The sequence below is a fragment of the Diabrotica undecimpunctata genome, chromosome 2, assembly GCF_040954645.1.
Source record: "Diabrotica undecimpunctata isolate CICGRU chromosome 2, icDiaUnde3, whole genome shotgun sequence".
NCBI classification, from domain to species: Eukaryota; Metazoa; Arthropoda; class Insecta; order Coleoptera; family Chrysomelidae; genus Diabrotica; species Diabrotica undecimpunctata.
The window spans coordinates 102079156-102104089 of NC_092804.1; the positions used below are offsets into that span (position 1 = coordinate 102079156).

The 24934-nt window shown below is 32.3% G+C and overlaps 1 protein-coding gene across 1 annotated transcript; it reads right to left on the bottom strand.

Annotated features, from left to right (window-relative positions):
* Nucleotides 1-5319: 5319 nt before the first annotated feature.
* Nucleotides 5320-24596, bottom strand: LOC140434760 (probable peptidoglycan muropeptide transporter SLC46). Its single transcript, XM_072523257.1, has 6 exons — nucleotides 24442-24596; nucleotides 13899-14156; nucleotides 13483-13654; nucleotides 11364-11926; nucleotides 8139-8376; nucleotides 5320-5524 (listed from the first exon to the last, which is right to left on the bottom strand). Exons 1-6 carry the CDS (start codon nucleotides 24509-24511, stop codon nucleotides 5419-5421), a joined length of 1407 nt encoding a protein of 468 aa, XP_072379358.1. The 5' UTR covers nucleotides 24512-24596; the 3' UTR covers nucleotides 5320-5418.
* Between the last annotated feature and the right edge of the window lie 338 nt (nucleotides 24597-24934).

Below are 24934 nucleotides of genomic sequence, written 5' to 3' on the forward strand. Positions count from 1 at the left end.
CATATTATCAGCTTCTCTCTCAACCGTAAACTTTAAGTGTTCACACTGGGCGTTAAAACTGTTTAGAACATCAGTTATTTTGTTTTCAGGGACCGATAAGATCAAATCATCTACATATCGTTTGATAAAAGGTATGTGAAAAGGTATCTTTTCCTTACATGTTCTTATAAGTTCATCCAATACAAAGTTACATAGTAATATAATAAATAGTAATCTAGCTTTTTTAACTCTGGAGATCATGAAGGCCTCCTTCTTACCTCCTTCCTTTTATATCCACATTCTCTCACGTATGTTCAATGGTATGAATTAAAATTTTTCCATTTCCATTTACGTAACTTTCGAAAAACAAGGGCCGTTTGACATAATTTCCAGGAATTCTAGCTTAAACATTTAATGATGATGCTGTTTTAGTGTATGTAAAAAGTGGCGTGAATTAAAATTTGACTAATAGTTTAGATTATGGCTGTCTACAATACCATTTTTGTGGTAAGTAGCTTCATCTCCAAGTAAAACGTGTTTCAAGAAATATGAGTTATTCTGAATTTGTTCCTGTGCCCCCCGACAAAATTCTACTCTTTTATTACAGGTATCCTCTGATGCAATTGTGCATGATATGAATAATACGTGCAATAATTTCATTAGCATGTAAAATTTTCTTCGTACTAATATGCGGATTTTCAGTGATATTAAGGTTTACATTTAGTTTATTTTAAGTAAACTTTGTAAAGTTTCTCTTCTTGGTTGTCGTCTATCTGGGTATTGCTAATGATAAATTCTTCTTGCCAGTACCACATTTTTGTTATACTCACCTGTCACGAAAGCCATGTCAATAAAGCAACATTAACTATAAAAATAGTCTAATGTTCAACTTTTAAGCAAGTTTAGTGTTAAAGTCATAGCAAACTATGTAGAATATTATATTTTTATTAATATTTTACACACCAACAATCTAAACTACTAAGGAATTTTGGTATATCATCAAATGCTAACAAATTAAGGATAAAAAATTTATTTAAAAATTCCTTTATAAAATGTATAATATTAAAAAAACCCTATCGGGCTACATCACAGAACGTTTTCGGAATAACTATTCCAGCATCAGTGCTATCTGGATGTACAATGTTTCTTCTTCATGTAACCTGTCCTTTCAGAACGTTGGTTACCATCATAGCTATCTTAATTTTATTCACTGCCACCCTAAATAGCATGCTTGTATCAATACCATACCAATCTCGCAAGTTCTTCAACCGTGAGGTTCTTCTTCGTCCTGGACTGCGTTTGCCTGCTATTTTTTCTTGCATGATATTTTGTAGCAACCTATATTTGGGACCTCTCATTACATGTCCGAAATACTCCAGCTTTCTCTGCTTAATGCTTTTTATGATCTCAGTAGTCTTGCTGAGACGTTCTTGTATTGTGGAGTTTCGTGTACATGTTTCATGTACATGTTTAGAGCCACTAATTACATGGGTAAAAAACCTAGTATTAATGTAACGTAAAATGTTATATCATTAACTTTGACTTACATTTTTGAAAATTAAAATTTAGGATGTTTAAGTTACAATAGGAATTTACTACATGGCAACGTAAGACTCCACTGAGGTTGCTAGTCCTTAGACGAAGTATCTGTGAGGACTTTTTGATAGCAACTAGAATATGATTAAATTTAAGGATAAGTCTAGATTATTATTATTTTTTAAGTTTTGATTGAATATCTTTAGTTTTGTTGCAATTAATACTTGACTCAAGAAATCACGAATAACTTACCAATTAAAGCAGTCAGGTATAGGGAATGCTTAGTAAATAATAAAATATATCATAAAATTACCTTTCATTATGATACTAAACTCCATTTAAAAAAAAATCAGAAAATATTCATTCCAAGTTTCGATCAACCCTGTATACAAAAATTAAATTTTTAGCGATGGTAATAAGTTTAGACAATAGTGTGGTCCTATCTCTGTTTCAATTTTACCTAAATAATTGAAGAGGTTGTTTCCAAAAGGTCTTAAATCAAAAAGTAAATTTTTCAGGAACGATTTTTTTCTATGTTTAAGAATATAATTATAATATGTTACTTTGGAATAGAATCAGTCGTGTAATTTGCAGGTTCAAATTCTTGTTTCAAGACAATTCAAAGTAAGATTTGAACACAAAATCATGGCTTTTAAGAATTTTTTTATGGCCTTGGCATAGCCAATTGACCAAAATGTTTTGTAATTTGTATTCACAGAACATCAATCAGAGTTTGAGTTAGTACTAAATATAAGTTAAAAGTAAATTAAATAATTTACTTGTTTTGACTGTTCTTTTTTTTATTTTTATTTTTATTTTTTTTTTATTTTTTTTATTATTTTCTTATACTACTTTTTGATATTGTATGTGATATGTATATATATTTTTTATTTTGTTTTGGCTTTAAGAATTTAAACACTTTTTTTATTCAAAAGACCTTAAGTCAGTGACTTAAGCACTTTTAACAAATTCGTGTGGGAGACAACTTCATATTATTATTAATTAAATTAAATAAATTAAATAAATTATTCACATTCTTACCAAAATGTGAAAAGTAAAGTTAAAAAATCTTTCAAAAAAAAGGATCTAGTTTATCATACACTACAGTATTATTATCGTTGGAACCATTTTACACATTGGTAAGTGCAGTGTTATAAACGTCTTTTAAACTTTCAGATAATAAAATAAATTTGATAAATTTTTCCACATATTTTTTCTTCTTTTTACTTACATGATTCACTAATGGCATAGACTTTACTGTACTGTACACTCCCAGCAAATTGCATCCTTGTTTTATAACTTTAAAAGTACTAGAACCACCACAGTAGGTATTTTTAGCATCAATGTGTTTATTACTTTTATCTAAAAATAAAAAAACTCGTTGTTTACACATAAAAAAAGGGAGCTTCTTCAATAAAACTCGTTTTGCAGCATGCATGAAATCAAAAAGTTCCCAGATTTTTCCTAAAACTTTAATTGTTTAACAGAAGATGAAAACACTTTATAGTACTCCTCTGGTTCAACTATTGTTTCTTTTCTTTTAAATATTTTTTCAAAACCTCCAAATACTCTTGAGGCATATAGCTATGTCCCCTGATTGAAAAGCAATGCTTAATATCACTAAACGCTCTGGAAGTCTGAATTTTGTTACATTGGCGTCCAACGTCCACATACACAATTTTTGTTACAAATTACTTCATTAAAACCTCGCCCACTCTGGTTTTCAGTCCACGTATACACAAAAGTACTAGTAATATCTTGTGTATCTTCCATCAATACAAAAGTAAGGTGATAAATCTAAATTTGTCGAGAATAAAATACCTCACCTTGGTTTTGGAAGAGGCTGGTTTTGTTCCATGTCAAAAGATACCTTAATTATATTAGCTTTTGTTCTTTTAAGCAGTTCATAAAATTTCTTAGCTCGTAACTTGTACAATCTGTACTTAGTAATAAGGGAAGCTTTTACTTGAAGGTATTTGCACAAATTTATTTTAGTTTTTGTTAAATCATAAAAAGAACAATCGTTTGTCTTTGGACTGCCAAAACTTAAATTGAATTTCGTCTGGAAGATCTTGAAGAACTGTGAGTAAGATACAAGTGACTTGATCTGTTCTTTTTGAGTTTGTTTCCAAATCTGTCACAATTTTTTAATAGATAACTTAGGGCTAAGATAACCACGGACGCTCTTACCCCGACCATAAGGATTTTTATAGCACTTTATTGATTTTTTGAAATCAATTATTGATTGAGCTGTACTTGAATCTTTGAGTTTTATCCTAGTACCACCTCGCTTTTTACGAGAACATTCTCCTGACTCTTTTAAAGCTTTAGCTGATCGATTTAATCATTTTAATAAACATTGTGTGATGTACAGAAATTACATACACTTAATAAAACATCTTTTGTCTGTCCTGTTGGAAGTATTTTATAACTGTTCGAGATCGTGGATTTGTTTTATTTCTAGGCCTATGTTGCTTAAACTCTTGATTGACAAGGTATTTCAATACGAAGTTATTCTGATCAGCAGTAGTCTTATGTGAGTAGATTTTATCATAAAAGCTACTTACATCATTACGAGTCAATAGATATGCCTTACAAACATCACTTTTATAAACACAAACAATGCGAGGATCTAAATAAGTTTACTATTTCTTGTGAATTGCTTGAGATTTTTGTTCCACAGGTTTTCATTTTTCTCTATTTTCCTCTTCTTGGCACTATAAATATCGCTTACCGATACTGATAATTCACTTGTTACAAAATCTAAACTCATTTTATACTTAGAAGACACGTTTTCGATTACTCACTTGTTTCACCTCAAACAGTCACATAAACAAAAACTCACAGAAACTAGATGATGACAGCTGGAATCGGGCATGCGCAAACACTTAATAGCTGACTTAAACCTGTTTGAAAAAGAACAAGGCATGACTAAAGCACTTTTGGAAAACATTATTGATTTGTAATCTGTATAGTATACTTGACTTAAGCTGTTATGGCATGAATTCTTTTTTAATGTTAGAATTGATGCTCTAGAATCAGGTCCAATTAAAACCTCAAAATGTGAAAAAAAAATGTGAAGGAAAATGAAAAAAAGCCCTTTTGGAATCCACATCTTCAATCTTTTTTGTATCTCTTACGACAAATGAGTAGTTGGAGTTCCCCGGGCTGATGTCACACCCTGTATATATACATCTAATATAGTATATTGTGTAAATTTAATGCATTAATGGATTTAGATCCAATAGATTTAATAATACAGATCTATATAAATTAATAAGATTAACATATTCTTATTAATTTTCCTGCATTAGAATAAAATTTTACTTTTTTTAAACTATGTATTTTCCTGATCATATTATTAGCCATTTTTATATTTATTATACCCTGTGTTTGTCGCCGCCATTGAGTGGGATTGTCGCAAAACCTCTTAGCGTTAGTTGTTTCAAAAACATCGTCGTTTGAGATACGTTGACTTAGAATATTACTGAAATAAATCAATGGGTATGGTTTGTCCCAGATGTCACGAATTTATTGTTAATTTAGGCGAAATTTATAGTTTTGATAAGGGAGGGTAATAGGACTGTTTTTTGGTCGTGGCTGAGGCAGTCAGTTTCTAATTTTGTCGTAATCTATTCAGGCGTAATGAGGACAGTGACGGTTTTATACTATAGACACAGACGATGTAGACAAGCATGACGTGTAATAATACATTATGTAGTAGTTTAAAATAAAACACATTTTATGTCGCAAATACTTTAAAGCACTATCTAAAGCAATCCTTAAGACCAATAAATTGTAACATATATTTAAACGTTGTTTTATTTATTTAATTTTAAATTTTATTAAAAATATATATTTATTAAAACATAAATAGTTCATTAAATAGGAATCACAATATTATTATTTGATTTTTTCAGTTACTTGAGCTTTTTCTTTCACAGTCACTTCACTTGTTTCTGTCTGTGAAGTTTCTTCCGGTATCCCAGATTCGAGGACTATAACAACACTAAAAAAATAAAGTTTTAAATATTTCGTGTAGTTTTCCTTACAGTTTTATAACAGATATTTATGTAAGACAGTACTAAGTAAATGTTTTTAACCTAATAACGTCAAATTATAGGGCGATAATAGCGAAAATGTTAAGTACCTAGTACATATATATATATATATATATATATATATATATATATATATATATATATATATATACATATATATATATATACATATATATATATATATATATATATATATATATATATATATATATATATATATATATATATATCTAGTATTAGCCATTTAAGGTTTCGTATTTTAAGTACGATTTCCGAATTAAAAATCTAAACATCAAAATAAGCTTATTTCAAAGTCACATTGTGACTTATTCCTATTAAAAAATAATAAACTGCATATAATGCCACAATAAAAGCTTGATACAAAATGATTTGGCAACGTCTCGTCTCCCGATCTCTGGATTCGTCAAAGCACCGAATCAAAGTAAGGAAAGAGGTAACGAGTAGAGGTGAGTCGTTGATGTTTTTATCGTAAACCGATTTTCGTAAACAAGTTACTAAGATTGTTTAACTGTAATTTTAAGTAAGAGAGTACCTACCTAAAAAAACATGGCTATTATCGTCTATACACAATATTTATTAAAGTGAAAGAAAGTAATGAAGGATATATTTATTATAACTTAAAAAATAAACTAAACAATTAGAGCCGATATTAGTTTGATTGATTTTACTACGTCGGATACTGTAGATGTAAGGTTACCGTTTTCTAAAATTTTATTGCAAGATTCTTGCAGGCAGCGTACCATAACAATCACTGAACTACCCTTTAAGTATTTTTGGCCACTCATTGTACTTGTTATTCCTTTAAAATGCCGTAAAATTTGGGAAAGTTAAGAACAAATAATCCAGTCTTCATTATTTAGATTTGGTCTAAGTCTAAGTCTGTATTAATTAATACCATTGTGGAACCTCTTCTAACTCGGTCATTCTTTTTAACATGTAATAGATGAAGTTCTACCTAGTTTTCACGTCTTGGATTGGCCATTTGGGAACTTTGTTATGTTGTAATTGATACTTTAAAAGCTTTTCTGAAGATAAGGTGCTTTTTTTGAAATGTGTTTTTTGCCGAATTGTCAAAAAAAAGACTTTTTATTATATCTATTTGTACACGACAGCATCTAAGTGCGTCCTCCACCAATAAATTTAACGTATGAGCAAAACAATTTAAATGTTTTCATTCCAAAACATCTTTAATAGCTTTGACCAAATTTGAGGCCATATCAGTTACTGCAAAATTTACTTTTTGTTTTAGACCCCACTGATTAATAATTTCACCAATGTCAAAAGCGATGTTTTCTGAATTATGGTTTCCAGAAAATGGCAGCAGCCTAATAAAACCATTTTAAATTCTAAATTTTCGTTTAATAATGGCCTGTTAATGCGATGTAACTCTCAGTTACTCCATATGTCCAGAGACCAGTAGTAATATAGATATTTTTTACTTCTTTAACAACTTGTGATCTAATAATTTGCTTAGTTTTGATATAACATTCCTGAAGTAATGAACCTGACGTAATGAACAAGTTTTAATCTTAAATCGAAACTCATTCATTAATCAGAATACCTAGTTATAAAAAAACAAAAGAAAGAGTTACGAAGCTGGTTACTTCTATGAAAAAAAGAAGAAGAAGATTATACTAGCGAAAATCAACCAGTACAAGAAAAATAAACTGATAAAGATGACTTAAGTCCATGGTGTATATTTATGAATTAATTGGACATGACTCATCTAAACATACACCTGTATCAAGATGTATAAAATAAGTCGACATGTTGATGTCTGTCATCAGAAGTCTGATGATATTACCCACAAAAAAATTTGAACGGAGATTGGAACGGTCCATTACAGTGGTGGAAAAACCATCGCCATATATATCCTAACTTAACCACTATATTCATAAAATAATGTAATATTATAACAAAATCTGTTCCTTGTGAACACATGTTCAAAACCCGGTTAAATTTTAAATGAAAGGAGAACACGGTTAATAAGAAAAGTGGAAAAACTTATGTTTTTAAATGTTAATTTAGACGATTCGTGATTTAATAATGTGTAATGTAAATGTAAGTACTATTTGTATTGTTTAATTTATTTTTCAAGTTATTATAAATATATCCTTTATTAGTTTTTTTTTTTAATATAATAGTCAATATGTTTGTTTGTGTACTCGCTTATTTGAAACTACTGGTAAACAATCAACTAGTTACAGTTTACGAAAAACGGTTCCGATAAAAACGTCAACGACCCACCTCTAGTTTCATGGGTATATTAGGATCGGAACCAGAGGTATGTAAAATATCTCTGATCGGAACTAATCGTCTCACTAATAGGCAATGGGCATTAATAAGAAATATGGAGGAGAGACCAAAGGGAAATATGATTGTTATCTTTATCTATTCGCTGAAAATATGATTTTATATCTGTGTTAGATATCCTGTTAAATTGTACCATACCGACCATAAACTTTAACCTACACTGTATATTAGTATTACACTCTAAATAGCCATAATACTAATGCATATTAAAGAATTTTTAATACTTACATAACTAGGAGAATACAAAATGCATAAAGACCTATCGACACCCAATTAAACGCTTCTGGATGCGACTGAGTATGCTGGTATATATTATTATACATTAGTCCTCCTCCCAACTGCAGGAAGGTATTAAGAACATAAATTAATGAAAATATTTTGCCCATTTCCTCTCGAGCTATATTTTTTCCCAACAATGTTCTCAGCATTGGGTTTATAAGACTCCTTAGAATAGTTACTGGTACAGCTGAAATATTAAAATAATTTAAATATTTAAAAAAAAATATTCTTACCAATAAATCGTTTACTGACAAAATACATATGACTTTTGACAGATCTAAGCCCGCGCGCCCACCCACATACAGCGGTCTAGCATTCTGAGTTCTGCGTACAGTGTTCTGCGTCATTTTTTCCGACTTCCGAATTTCGATTGCATACATGCGGAAGTCAATTAACAGCGTTCTAGTTTCTTCCCAAGTATTGACTCAAAACACTTTCTCAGATAGATCTTCCGATGAAGACATTACTTTTGTTGATCCGCGAGGCGTTCAAGCAAAAAAGGAAATGCTTAATGCACCTAATTAACAGGAAGCAAAAAGATCAGGAAGAATTTATTTCTTCAATATAATATTTATATTAAATAAATATTATTATTTTATTTATTTTGTATGTCAATAAGGGACCTGTGAAACAGTCAGCGTGACAAGTTAGGACTGAAATATTTCTTGTAAAATGTCCAATATTCAATACGAATTATCCCCCAGACGAGTAGAGATAGTGTCACAATACCTCGCAGAGAGGAAGGCGGGGTAACGTTAGAACAACCGAAACAGGCACATAAAAAATTGACAGAAACATCACATAACTATAAGTTTCCTTCTTTCTGTTTTGGCGTTAGTTTTTATTCGTGTTCTTAGCATTCTACATTTGCTACCTGTGTTTATTATATTTAACACTACTAGTACTTTATGTCGTTGTATAATAATATCCCTTGTTGTCCCACTGGGGCTTTGCTAGGTCCTGCTATTCTTTTTCTGTTTTTTAACCCTACGTTCATCAGATGCCCATTCGGAATCACTTTCGGTCGTGTGTGGTTTTTGACAACCAAAATAAAATAGCGCCTTCCGAGAACCAGTATACCTTTTAGTGCTTTTTTCGCATCAACATATTTTAAACAAATTATTAACTATGTATCTGAACAAATCTTCAGACAAGCACTGGGAGAAGTTTCGGAGGGTATCAAAGTAAACGGAGAGGTAATCAATAATATTAGATATGCTGACGACACAGTTATTATCGCAAATGACTGCAACGAGCTTCAAAGACTCATGCAAAGCATACACACAGCAAGTCAAGAATATGGTTTAGAACTCAATACAACCAAAACTAAATGCATGCTCATCAGCAGAACACAACAACCTCCGATGCAATTGACATTAAACAACCGAAAAATAGAACAAGTGGAGATATACACATACCTTGGAACCACAGTCAACACAAAATGGGACCAGTCAACAGAAATAAGATCACGAATTGAAAAAGCGCGAAACGCGTTCAACAATATGAAAAAGTGGTTCACAAGCAAAATCTCAATGGAACTAAAATTAAGACTGGTCAAGTGTTATATCTTCCCGATCTTGTTCTATGGATCAGAGGCATGGACCACAACGGAAGCCACCCTGAAGAAACTAGAATCCTTTGAGCTGTGGATATATCGCCGTATTCTTCGGATATCCTGGACAGACCACATCACTAACGTGGAAGTAATGCAGATAATAGGCAAAAGCAAAGAAATAATCTTCACCGTAAAGAAACAGAAGCTAAAGTACTTCGGATATGTCATGAGGCATACTAAGTACCGGCTGCTACAGTTAATAGTCCAAGGAAGAATCGACAGTAGGAGGGACCAGGAAGAAGACGACACTCATGGATGCATAACCTGCGACAATGGTTCGGACTAACATCGACCGAACTGTTCAGAGGTGCCGTAAACAAAGTCAAAATAGCCTTGTTAATAGCCAACGTCCGAAACCGATAGGGCAAAGGAAGGAGAAGAAGATTAACTATGTAATATTTACTACAGAAGTAATTCCAAAAAGTTTTTTAAATATTTTAGGTAAAAAAAATGTCCATAATTTTGCCGAATATTTTTTAACATTTGAGAACATTTAATTTCCCCTTTTACATGGCTGTGGCTCTGGTACAACCTCGACCTCAATTCCTGATAGTCTCAAGGCCGAAGCACGCACAGCTTTTGACAAATTCTTATCAACTGCTCTCTATCGTTGTATCGTATACACTCCTGTACCAATTGTATACCTAGATTTTTTAAAATAGTTTTCGCGTTTTGGAAAGTTCTCCATTTGGGTTGTTGCCTTTATAGATTACAAATACGTTAATGGCTGCAATATTAAGGGATTTTAAAATACTACCATTGGTCAACGTTTCGTATTTCTAGAAATATATATGATGTTATCATTATATCTAAAACATCTACTTCACTTTTGTGGAATAATAAAGAGTAATTATTTTAAGGTTTTTCTGATTGCCAATATCTTCATCAATACGATCATCTCTGTGCGCAGTAGAGACAGCAATCGCTTTTTTTCCTTTCTTTGGTATAAATATGATGATGAGATTTCGATCGTACCCACTTCGAACGAGTTTGAATCATAAATGACGTAATATATAGGAATAACCGAGACATAAACATGCACAGGGTTGCCAAGTGAAAGAAGATTTTAAGAAAAATACCAACTAAGAAATAGTAGAAATATTATTACACATTTGATCGGGTGGGGTCTGTCTGGGTAAACGGCCAAGCAGCAGCTATGTTTAACAAGTTTTTTATATAAAAAAAAAACGAATGGTATTTATTTGCTAGGAAGGTTGCTAGGGAGTCTTATTTATTAAAATTTGATTTTGGTTTTTTTGTTTCTCTATTTTTTCATTTAAATCGCCCATTCTATCTATTTTTTCACATAAACTTCAAAAATACTTTTCTTTTCCATTCTTTACTTTACCATAAGGGTGTCCTTTGGGTATAACGGGAAGTGGTAAGAGGCTCTGAATATTTTGCTAGATTATTTTTTAATCTAAAAACCTTTATTATATTTATTTAATTCGATTTAAATTTAAATTTTATAATTAAAACAAAATACTAAGTTTTTAAATTTATATATTATTCGATTTAACGATATTTTTTACTTATTAAAAGTTGAGAGTGGTACTTACATAAATAAATGAACCAGTTGTTTTTTGCTATACCATACAAAATGGACGATACTATTAAGCTAACTATGCCTACAACTGTCAAATAAGATTCCTTTATGTGCAGCTTTTTGTTTAGTAAGAAAGTAAAAACTACCGTCCCAATAACAAATACCACACAGGACCAGCTTGAAAATACATTCACTTCCTGACTAGTCCATTTAAAAACCTTCATTAAATAAAGAGTTTGCACTGTTTTTTCTCCTGACATAACCATATTTAGCAAAACTGTAATAAGCAGCAGTAATAATATTAAAGATCTTTTGTTATGCGGTCTTCTTTTAAACGGTACCATAAATATTTCCTTGAAATTATCACAAGTAAACACATTGGAAAATGAGCGTTTTTCGTCACTTATGTTTTTAAGCGGTTCTGATACAAGGAAGTATGTATATACAGCAGAACTAAATATTAATGAACATGATATTACATACACAGTTGAATAGCTTGTTGCATACAACAATGGAATACTTGCCAATGTGCCAAAACAAGTGGAAAAAACAGATATTACTTCAAAAATAGCCATCCTAAAAGAAAAAGAGTATTAGAGATTTTTTCAATTGATGAATTTTGTACTATCATTTGAAATAAAATAATATGTACTGTCATAATTTTAATATACATTAAATATCCAGTGTGGTACATCATATCCAATGCTAAATCAAAATCAGTGAATAAACAAAAAAGTTATTTAGGTTTAATTCTGCCATGAACTGCGATTGTTCCGTCAGAGTCAATATTCAATACTCGGTTAATTCTCTGCCCTGTTTGTCCTTTATTTCTATAATTCTTTGCAGTATTCTTTTATTAGGTCTCCTATTTGACTGCTATAATTCTCATGAAGCTGCTTTATCTCTTGTTTCGTCTGGGTTATTTTATCGGTTAATGCTTTAATTGATGGGATATTTTCTCAGCCTCCACGCTTTTGCAGATCCTTTTGGTTTCTTCCTTCTCGGAATCTGAGCAGCCTTCAACCTCGAAATCTAAGCAGGTTCTTTTCTTCTTTAATTTCATATTCGTTGTCACCAGTGCTTTTGGAAATACCAATAGACTTATTAAAATTAGTATTGTTGGTGTTTTTACATATATTGCAGTAATTTTTGCATATTAATGAGACAATTTCGATATCGACATTTACAACATGAAGGGGGCTAGAACTTAAGTTACTTAAATCCGAATTATAATTTACAGAATTGTTTAATTCTAAAGTATTATCAATATTTAGATCAATTAATAATTGCTTAGAATTAGAATTATTGAAGCCTGATAGGGGGAAGTCGCTTGCATTTGTCTGACGCCTTGGGAACCGCACAATATGCAGTCAAGAGACATTTTGGGCTGCTTACTTTAAAGAATTGGTTTTTTTTTCGACTGATTGATTGCTTATAGACCCTAGGCCCTGCGTGGTTTTCCTTTACTCTCTGTTTTTGCAGAGAGGTTTTCTCTTGACGTTTCTCTGCCTTACGGACTCTGGAGCTATTTAGGCTGGGCTCTCGTCCTATGTGATGCACGTTATTTGAATCTCAACCTCCGAAAAAAATTAATAAAGCAAACTTCGTTTAGGTTTGATTGAATCCAGAATCGCATGTTCCGCTTCTTCGTCTTCCTCATAATACTACATCCGCTGATGTAATACTACTGATTGAACCTTACTTCCTAAAATCCTAATATAATAGAAAATCTACTTGATTTGTATCTTCGACATTAAGCGTGATATACAACAATCAGAAAGATATTTATAGTAGTAACACAGTGGATTTCATTTTAGTATGCATTACCTCACAATACTTTTGTTACAAACAATATATAACGATTGCTATCTTAAAAAATTGATTTAAGCTAGAACGTCATAAGTGATACTGGAGATATTTATGACTGTATACTATACATTTATGTAAGTATTTCATGTAATAGTCATAACCAGATGGTACTGGACCAAATACTACCATTATTTTCTTTTCTGTTGCCGTTTCCAAAATTAATAATACATATAAAACTTGTGACTTATCTTCTGAAGAATCGTTATTTTCTAGTTATTGCAGCAAATGAGCGATATAATCACTAAAAAATATTGGATACTTACCTTATGCTTATGTTACTTGGAGTAGATATTTCATTAATATACGCCAAAGTAACGCTAAAAAAAGTCATTCCTCCTCCACATGCCATAGCTGGAATGGCTCCTAACATTAACAAATAGGGATTTTTACAGAAATTTATTAAAATCGCACCAACACCACAAGATATTGAAAGACCTGCAAACGAAATCTTAATTTAAGCTTAAATTTTTATACCATTCACATCTTTTTGGCTACATATATTTCAGGGTTCTTGTAAATCACATTTACTGTAATCTCAACTTAATTTCGATGATATTGTGTCTTGTTGATTATTGCAATACTATTTTTGCTAAGTAAATTAAAATATGAATCTTATAAATGAAATTTCGTGTAAAAATATTTTGTAATAAAAATTATTGAGCAATATTATAATACTTGCATGTAAGAACATAAACCATTACAGGTTTTCTTCCGTGTTTATCTGACCACGAACCAATCATAAGCGAAACAAAAACGGGTAGAGCAGCTGGAACCATCTCCGTAATAGTAGTTACGTAAGCTGCTTCTGGTTGGACTAACTCTTCCAGATGTTTCGTAGCATTATCTTTGTATCTTCCTAATCGTGAGCAATTTTGTTCTGGATATTCCTTGAGTGTATAGCATGTTAGGTAGAGATTAAGATTTAATATTATTCCAGCTAAAATTATATATTAAACGTTAAAAAAATATATTATCATACAAAGGTTTTTAAACTATTTTTTTTGCATGTTTAAGATACATTTTATATTTGTAATCCTTTAACGGGCAGAACTATTTTTTTGTAAAAAATATATTTTTGAATAATAAAAGTAATTCATTATGCATCATTAAGAAGACAAAAAATGTTTAACAAAATATTTTCTTTGTCATAAGGGCTGGAAAGGGTGGTATATATAGCTACCAGTGTGCATTTTGACAAACGACTAATACTTATTGGGCAATGGTATATATAGCTACCGGTAAAAACAATTAAAAAAATTTTTAAAAAAATACTTTATTTTTATATAAAATAAAGATAATAAAGATAATAAAAGATACAAAAAAAAACTAAATAAAATAATATTTTAAATTTATTATCTAAGAACTTTCTATCAACTATGGTAGGGTGCAAAACAGTCTTTACATAGAGCAACGTTACAAACTTGACAAATCAAATTGATGCGCGTTTGTTTCTTTTTAGATTAAGCACAAAGGGCACAGCGCCTATAAGTTTCTTTGATGGGTAAGTGTGAACCAGCATTCAAAGTTAAGTTTGATGGAGGTCCAGACTTTTTTCCGAAAGTAAAAGTGCTAATCAAATTATCTGCTAGTTCACTGCGGAACTGTAATGCAGTCATAGGCTTAGCACTTAAGTTATTTTTTTTTTCAGAGTCTCCTTACACAAAATATAGCTGTTTACTACTGCTGCATCTAAAAGCTAGTAAAATATTTTTACCCACCAACGTCTTGATTTCCATGCTACCAAGTAGTTAACATGATATTGATCAAATAGATCTACTTCACCCATGTATTTGTTATAATCGGCTATTGCCTGAGGACATGGTACTTGATCTCTGATGCCGGTTTTATTTGTTCTCAAACCTGAGTTTTTTCTTAAAAATTATGTAGATTGCTGACAACAGTAACACATTTTACGCCTCTATCTTTCCACTGATACACAGATATTTCCCCAGAACTAACCGAATCTGACTGATTTTGGGAAAGCTCTTCATCAACACATAATATTTGTTTTGAAAAATGTTTACTTGTTTGCCTTATAGTGCCACAAGCAAAAGTTTTCTTTTCCAGTAGTTTCTGCATCAGTGGTATTGTGGTAAAAAAAATATCAACGTATACGCAATAACCACGATTTTGATATGTCGATGTAAGTTTTAAAACAACACGTTCTCCTAACATATCGGACGTTGATTCAGTGGGTTTTTCTTGATATATTTAAAAATCTAGAAGGTATCCCGTTTTAGCATATGCCTATGCCCAAATTTTAAAGTCTGTTTTTATTGGTTTCATTGGCATGTACTGTTTTAGTGATGTACGTCCTTTGAAAGCACACATGATTTCGTCAATAGATAGGTGTTTATACGGCGTAAAAGCATTTTAAAAGGTTTCTGAAAGATGGTTTATAAGTGGTCTAAGTTTGTAGAGCCTATCAAACTCTTTACTTTTTGGTTGGTGCATATTTTCATTATTGTTTAAATGCAAAAATCTCAAGACTTTCAGGAACCTTTTTAATGTAAATACACTAGCCACACGTTCAACATGGAAGTTTTCATTGCTGGACCAGTATGACCTTAGTGTTGGAAGGCTGTGGAGCTCCATCACTATAAGTATTCCCAAGAAAGCGTCAAGTTCTTCCATATCCATAAAAAGTTGCGAATTCTTCTGGGTAACGTAAGGGTTCGATTCTTTGTAAACTGTTTGACAGATATTCTCACTAAAGAAAACTCTGAAGAAGTCGATTGGCTTACTTGAATTAATGTCAACATTGACGCTTGAAGACTCAGTAAAATTAAATGATTCGTAAAGGAGATTGGGGACGTTTTTCTTGGACCATAAAAAAGATTGATTTGAAGGAGCAATAGCTTGTTCCTCTTTCTCGTCTTTATCGGCAGAAGTTAAGGAATTTGTTGCTTGAGGTAACATTAACAGTTGTTCATCCTCGCCTTCTTCACCAGAAAAAATGTTTTTAGGAAATAACCTAGACAACTTGTGTTTGAAACCAAAATCATCATCTGGATAAAAGTCAGGATCTTGATCTGAATCATCAGAATCTTCGTTTCCGCTAGAATTATTTGTCTTTCTTGTAAGATTACCTTGGCGCACCCTTTTAAAGTTCTATACAGAAGTAATGGAACATGATGGTTGGCTGTCGATACTAGTAGTCGAGGATTGTAACGGAGTTCTGGAAATTGAGCTTGTCTCAAGGAAATTGTCGTCCGCATTCCCATCACCATCAAATTCAGAAAGACAATACTCTTCACACTTACATCACTTAGATGGTCTACTATATACTGGAGTTCAGCTTCTGTAAGCGGTCGGTTTCGAGACATCTAAAAAACATAAATAATGTACTGAAAAAATTTTAATGACAAATAGGCCTAATTAATAATTTAAAGTCTTATAGAACACTAGTCTAGCAAATAAATACTAAACTTTGCTTTAATGTATCCTTAAAATTTTAGTACTGTGCGTAAACTACGGTCTCAACATTTTTTTGGTTTATTATGTGAAAAAACAACCATTTATTTGGTACAATCTTAAAAATGATTAAAAATATTTTCCTAGCGCTAATGTCAAACAAGATTTTTATAGAAATTTGTTGCCACACTATTGTCTAATAACTGGCATAAGTTTCATAGCTAAGAAATAAAAATTGTTTTTATGCCAGAATAAATAAAAATAATGAATTTTGGGGTTAGAATTCTTATACAACATATTTATTTTTACAATAACTAATCCAGTGCTTTTAAAGAATTATCTGACAGTTAAAAATAATGAAAAAAGTACACTTGACACTTACCTTCAATTTTTGTCCACGTATTTTATTCCAAATGACATGTGTGCACAAAACAAAAATAAAATTTAACGATTGTTTATATAGACTGTTGCAGTAAGGCACGCTGGTAGCACATCATGCCAGTTTTGTGAAAAGTACATGGTTGCCAAGCCACATACAGGTTTTCGGTATTCATACCTACCCAGCAAGCATTTAGTGTATCGACTCCGCCTTAAGGATTGTTTTCATTGCAACTCTGATGACAAAATAAGCCGTAATAGCTTGTAGTATACGTAGCTACCAGAGGGCGTTAAAGGGTTAAGTCCTAATCAATTGATGTATTCGGCCGTTACTTGATAGAAATTCATTTTATGTAACAATAAAACACTAAAAACTTTCACAAAATTTTTCATAAACTCTTATCACTACAGCTGTTTCGGCTGATTGCCTTTCTCAAGTGATCTATTTTTGGCATGCGTTTACACTTTAGAGTCTTTAATAAAATAGGTCGAGGGGGGGAGAACTGTTTGTCTCAAATTGGTCATTCAGAATTATATTTTTGTTTTTTAATTTGTTAATTTCCATAGATTCTAACAAAGATACCTTAAGGCCTTTCTAAATTCGTTAAATATATTCGTTATTAAAATAATGCCTATGATCTAGAAGGTGAAGTGCGAATGTAAAATCTGTTTTTCTATTATTGAAAGCCCTTTTATCTTCTGCTAATCGTTTATTAAAATTTCTACCAGTTTGACCGATATAAGTTTTTGGGCAGTCGCCACATTTAAGTTTGTATACACCACTATGTAAGTGCTTTTTATTTTGGCTCCTGTTGGAGTTTATAATAAATTTTGTGGAAGTTTTTAAAAACAAAGTTTTCAGTGTTTTATTGTTGCATAAGTCATAATCGATTGTAAAATTACATTTTACAATATTTGACGTTTCGATTTCCATTCCGGAAATCATTTTCAAAAGACTATTTTAAAAATTTCTGCGAAAATGTATAAGCAAAAAATTTGTTGCAGGTTATGTTTTTTCGAAATTACGGTTGATTATCAGTCAACCGTTACTAGGACAGATACAAAATAAGAAATAAGTTCCTGTGCGTATATGAAGATTTCCAAAAATAATAAAGTTACAATTAGTGTTAGAATCTATTTGACTGAAACTGACGTGAGAAATTTAAAGTGAAATTAGGATCGGACCAGTGCTTATTGCTTAGTAATTTTGTTTCTCAATTAGTATTAGAAAAAATAACAGAATAATTGCAAACTTATCATGATGTGGTGTAAAGTGAAAACAACTAGTATAAAGATAGATCTCACAAACGCTGATAGATTTAATGTGAGAGTAGGATTGCTTTGTACTTAGTCCTTATTTATTTCAACTGGTGTCTAGTTACATAATAGGGTAATTTTAAAGTAAAGATGTTGCTGTATAAGTAGGAATGCTAAAAGGGAATAAGAAATACAATATAAATAATAGAGACAATAGACTATAAAATATAAAGGTTAAAAGTTTAGTGTAAAGCAAAAACCAAGAACCTGAAAATACTATTTCTAATACTATTATTATACTCTATATAATGTATATATAATAAATACCATTTTCTGTGGAATTTTAAACATTGAATATTTTATAATTTTTTTAAAATAAACCACAAAAATTGTAATTATATTTGTATCTTTTTTTGACTTCCAGATGATAAATCGTTAAAACACAATAAATATGTAAATAAAGTTAACCCTAACAGAAAAATCTTTAAAATAACAGTAATAGGCATAACAAGTAGAATAAAAAATAAAATTTTATGGAGTATTAGATGAAAATATTTCTCAATTAGGGATACAAAACTTTCTCACTTTAAAAAGAAGGCGGTCTTAGATTTAATTTCAATGCAGGGCATCTGTCATCTGCTTATACTGTATTTCAACCTCATAAGATATCATCAGAACGTCATTTGAAAAGATTCTAAATCGAAATTAAATCTCTCCCGTCATAGTACAATAATTATAAAAACAATACAGACGTTACAACGCTATCTAATAACAACATTAGAAATCCTAAGATTTCGTACTTGGCGAAACTAAATTTGGGAAATCCTATGAAACGGGAAACAAAAGTGTTAATAACTGATTTAAGTTAAGCAGAATGACTATGTGATTGGGCATTGAGATAACGGTTTGTATATGCAGGTTTCCGGTACATGCAATTGGAAAATGAATACGAAAATCAAGGAATACCAAAGACGCTTCAGACTTAACTTTTATCTTAAATCAAATACTGGGATGTACTCCACTCAAGTGGAAGAGGAAGAGATCTAATGTATCTTTAGCATGATGCCAAATGACAAATGTGTCATCTAACCAGTAAGTGGGTTTGAGATTTGATAAGGACAGGGCTGTTGTTTTGAAATATATATATATATATATATATATATATATATATATATATATATATATATATATATATATATATGTACTGGGATGTACTCCACTCAAGTGGAAGAGGAAGAGATCTAATGTATCTTTAGCATGATGCCAAATGACAAATGTGTCATCTAACCAGTAAGTGGGTTTGAGATTTGATAAGGACAGGGCTGTTGTTTTGAAATGTATATATATATATATATATATATATATATATATATATATATATTGTAGCGAGATTAAATAAAACGAGCGGTTTCAATTTATATAAATATATTTATTTATAAATTTTACAATTCGGTACTCTCTTATCAACTAAACTTACTCCTAACATTATTACATATATATACCAAAAGTATTATGTTCGAGAATATTTTGGAGTAGTCTCACCTCTAATTTGCCTACGTGACGTGTTGTTTTACCACGCACTCGATACATCGCGAATGTTCTTAATGCCTTTTTACAGTTGTAAAGCATGTTCGTAATATTGCTCCCCTCTTAAATCTGAGCGTCCCGATCAGTAACTCTATATGTAGGTCCAGGATGGCGGAATCCACAGGACTCTCCAGCTCTGCATGAACCCCTCTGAAGAGCAGTTCACTGTATTTGGAGGCACGATCTCTTCGGATTAATGCAACACACAGTAAATCTTACGCCGGTTTCTCGGAAGATCAGTTCAAGCATGCTTCTGACAATCTTCCAATCCAGATTATCTAGTGCATGGCTTATCTTTGGTAAGGCTAAATTCTTGATGTCATAATTGCACACGATTTTTTTCAAATTAGTTAGAGCACGCCATATATCCTCATAGGTTGCCCTGTCTGTATACGACTTCCTGGTCACCATATACAGCAAAGATCGAGGGCCATCTTGTAATCTCAGTACTCTTTGAACTTTAGGCTGTTGATTTTTTAACTCGTCTAAATGACTGAACTTTTTATAAAATACAGATGAGACTTCTTTAGTCATCCCAAGATCTTGGGCAACACAGTGGGCTAGAGAGACGTTATGCGGAACACTAAAAAGATCCTGCTGAACTTTTGTCGTTACGTCGAATCTAGCACTCTTTCTGTTTGCGTAATTTGACAGAAATTCATTAAAGTTTGGTCGCCGGTCATCTTTGATCTCATGTTGAAGGGTTCGTGCTTCTTCTGTTTTATTTGAGCCAGCATACGGTGTAAGACGATTTATGAGCACTACTTTTGGTTTACCTTTCAGCGACTTCTTAATTCGGTATATTACGTCATTTGTAGTTTGGGACACAAGCCTCGACGACGTTGTGGATTATAAAGGTAAACAAGATCACCTACTTCACAGCTTTCATTCTTGCATCGAGAATCATACTGATCTTTCATTCTGTCACTGGCTCACTGGATGTGTTATCGGGCAAGTTCATGAATGGTATTTATTCTTAACTTCAGGGCAGACTTAAAGCGGTCGACATAACCTTCGCTTGCAACATGTTCTTCGGAAGGTCTGCAGCCAAACTTTAGGTCGCAGGGCAAACGAACTAACTTCAGGTAGGCTGGAGTCTGTCCTGTAGTTTCATTCACGGCCGAGCAGTAGGCCATTAGGAATAAATGAACGTGCTGGTCTCAACCTCTTTGACGTTCTGATACAACTTTGGACAGGTGTTTACCCATTGTTCGGTTCATTCTCTCTTCCATTCCATCTGATTGAGGATGCAGGGGTGTCGTTCTGGTCTTATTGACACCAATCAATTTATAAACGTTTTGGAAAAGAGTTGACTCGAAGTTTCGCCCTTGGTCGGAGTGCATCTCCAAGGGAACACCAAATCGGCTAAAGAATTCTTTAACAAGTACCTCTGCAATGGTAGCAGCTTCTTGATTTGGTATAGGTATAGGCCTCAGTCCATTTCGTAAAATAATCCATGGCTACCAGGATATATTTATTTCTATCATTTGTCTCTGGAAGTGAACCTGCAATGTCGATTGCGCATCTCTTTCCATAGAATTACCAACATTGTACTGTCTCATGGGTGCTCCCTTTTAACCAACTGAACCATTACTGGTTTCACACAGTTCACATTTCCGGCACCATCTTCTTACATCATCTTTACATTTCACCCAATAGAACAGTTCTCGAACCTTTTGCAGTTTTCGTGATACCAAACTATCCACCTGATGCACCGTCATGCAATTGACGCAGTACTTCTGACACTTTACTTTTGGGTACAATCAACTGAAGCTTAGATTTTGTACCATCATCGTTCTCAATGGTTCTAGACAGAAGATCATCTTTTAGCACTAGGCAATTTCATTGGCTTAAGTAACACTTGACTTCGGAACTACATGCACTAATGACTTGCCAAGAAGGTCTTTCACTTCGACGCATCCAATCCAATACTCTTTTTATACATGAATCATCTGCTTGAGAGTCTTGTAGCTGTTGAGGTTGCCATTGATCATTAATGACGGTGGTTCGTCTCACGGGGCAAAGTCGTTCTTCTAATTTAAGACAGTGATTACAATTTGCACTACATGGCCGTCTCGAAAGGGCATCAGCATTTGAATGAACTCTGCCAGCCCTGTGTTCGATCTCGTAATCATATTCTTGTAATCGTTCTAACCATCTGGCCATCTGTCCCTCTGGATTACGGAATTGTAGAAGCCATTTTAGAGCAGCGTAAGCCGTGCGAAGAAGAAACTTTCTGCCATACAAATATTTAGGGAAATGCTCGCAAGCCTTTACTACGCCTAGCAGTTCTCTCCTGGTGACGCAATAGTTTCTTTCTGGTTCCGACAAGACTTTGCTAAAGTAAGCGATGACTTTGTCCTGCCCATCGTGGATTTGGGAGAGAACAGCTCCTATTGCACTGTTGCTTGCATCGGTGTCCACTATAAATTTTCCTGCCTGTCTAGGAATCGGTGAGCAGATCAGAGCCATTTCTAAGTGTTCGAAAGCTCTTTGACACTCTTCGCTCCATGTATATTATTTAGCTTCTTCTGTCAATTTTGTTAATGGCTTGGAGATGTTGGCAAATCCTTTGACAAAACGTCGGTATTATGTACATAGGCCAAGAAAACTTTTAATTTCCTGTTCATCTCTTGGTACTGGTCAATCCTTAATTGCTGCAAGTTTTTCAGGATCAGCTGTTACACCATTACTTGCTACAATATGTTCCAAGTACTTCACTTCTCGTCAAAACAAGTGACATTTCTTTAGGCTTAACTTCAAATTCGCTGCCCGCAATCGTTGAAAGACTTCTGTCAGATTATTGGCATATTTATCGAAGGATCTTCCAACTACAATTACATCATCCAAATAAACCAGGCATGTTTTCCATGTTAGACCTCTTAAAACTGCCTCCATTAATCTTTCAAATGTGGCCGATGCATTAAATATACCAAAGGGCATAACTGTGAACTGCCAAAGCCCTGATCCTATCGAGATTGCGGTTTTTTCAGGATCAGATGGCTCCATGTCTACTTGCCAATATCCACTTTTCAGATCGAGCGTGGAGAAACAACGAGAACCAGAAAGTGTATCCAAAGTATCGTCTATTCTGGGCAAAGGATAACTATCTTTTTTAGTTACCGCATTGAGCTGTCGGTAGTCAATACAAGAACGTGTTGAACCATCTTTCTTCTTTACTAGCACTACTGGTGATGCCCATGGACTGTTTGATGGTTCAATTATCCCTTGTTTGTTCATATCTTTGATGATGTCTTTGGCTTCATCTCCTTTCGCAAATAGAAGTCGTCTAGGTTGTTGTCTGATTGGCTGAGCGTCTCCGGTATTAATTTTGTGATTTACTATGCTTGTTTTGCCAGTATCCTTCTTATCCATGGCAAAAACATCTTGAAATGCTATCAGCCTAGACTTCACTTTTTTAGTTCGTTCATCATTAAGATCTTGGTACGTTTTAATCATCGTCTCAATAAGATCCGTTGGATACTTAGATTTCGACGGTTTCTTATTAGTATTCATGGAACAAATCGAAGCCACGGGAACTCACTGTCCGATCACAGTTCTTTTACTTAACTTAATAGCAGTTCGCTTTAAATTCATAACTTTTACAGGAACGGTATCTCAAATTCTCACCAAAGCTTATGCCGTTAGGAACTCGGTATTATTCACATCTTCGACCATCCTTAAACTTCCCTCTCGGCAGAAATCATCAGGTCTGGTCATCAGAATTTTCTCACTATTACCGGGTATCGTTACGTCAAAAGTAGTTATTAAGCTGATAACATCTTCTTTGTAATAACATAACATAACATAATTTTTATTGTTGTTTTGACAAATTAAATGTGTGGCATATTGCGTTGGAATGGTGTACTATTGTATAATAGTATTTATGTGCGTTATTCTATGTTTTAACCACTACGATGTACTGCACATCACATTCGAGACAAGAAAGTTGACAGATGAGATGACTCTATTAAAAGCGGTGTCTGGTGTTTAAGCAAGTTTAAGTTTTCTCGTATAGTTTAAATTCGAGAATAAGCTGTAACTGGATATGCTGTTATATTAATTTATTTTGATTTTAGGAACACTATTGTCGCGAAAAAGAATTTTGTACATTAATAAGGATATTTTCATACACAAGGATTTAAAAATATTATACAATAAAAATTTTATAAATATTATTATTAAATAAACGCGGTGTAAAACACAATGTTCCAATATACATATAATAAATGTGAAACTGTGATCTCTTAAGGAAAAAGTATAAATGCTTCTTACTTTATGTCCAAAAAATTTCCATTTTGTGCGTGTCTAAAGAAGACACTTGCATTGAATGTGTTACAATATTTAATGAAAATAATAGGAAAAATAAGTAGTAATATATCTGCTTACCGAAATTCTATACGTTATACCATAATGTTAAATAATATTTGGAAATTAAAAAAAAACATGATATCTACTTAAACAAAACAATATGTTCGAAATAAAATCTTTATCACAAAATTAAAACTATAATTCAGAACGCTTCAAAGCCATTATCAGTATTATATATGGGATATAGGTTGTATTTATAACAAAATTGTACTTACCATCCATAAAAAAAGTAAAATATGTCAATAGAAGGGGTATTTCTATTGTAAGGCCCCATTTGGAAAGCATATTCGTTAAAAAAAGAATTTCTACAATAGTACTAAAAATATTTAACCGTTAATTAAATCATAATCTAAAAGAACTTTTTGTAACATAGAATACGAATTTTAAGTGACCGTGGTTTTATTTGTTATTATTATCTATCATTTATCTTATCGATATACATCGAATATCTTCAAATAAGATCGAATTAAATTCAACACCTGCAAGATATTAGAAAAAAACCTAAATTCATAATATATGTAAGAGAATAAAATATTATATGGTAAAAGGTTCAAAAATCAAAAATCATACAGGTGTACGCTCCAACAAGTACCTACAGAGATGAAGATATTGAACATTTCTATGAACACATAACAACAGCTGTGGAAGAAAAGAAATTAAAATTAACGCTAATAATCGGGGACAATAATGCCAAAATAGGAGAACAAC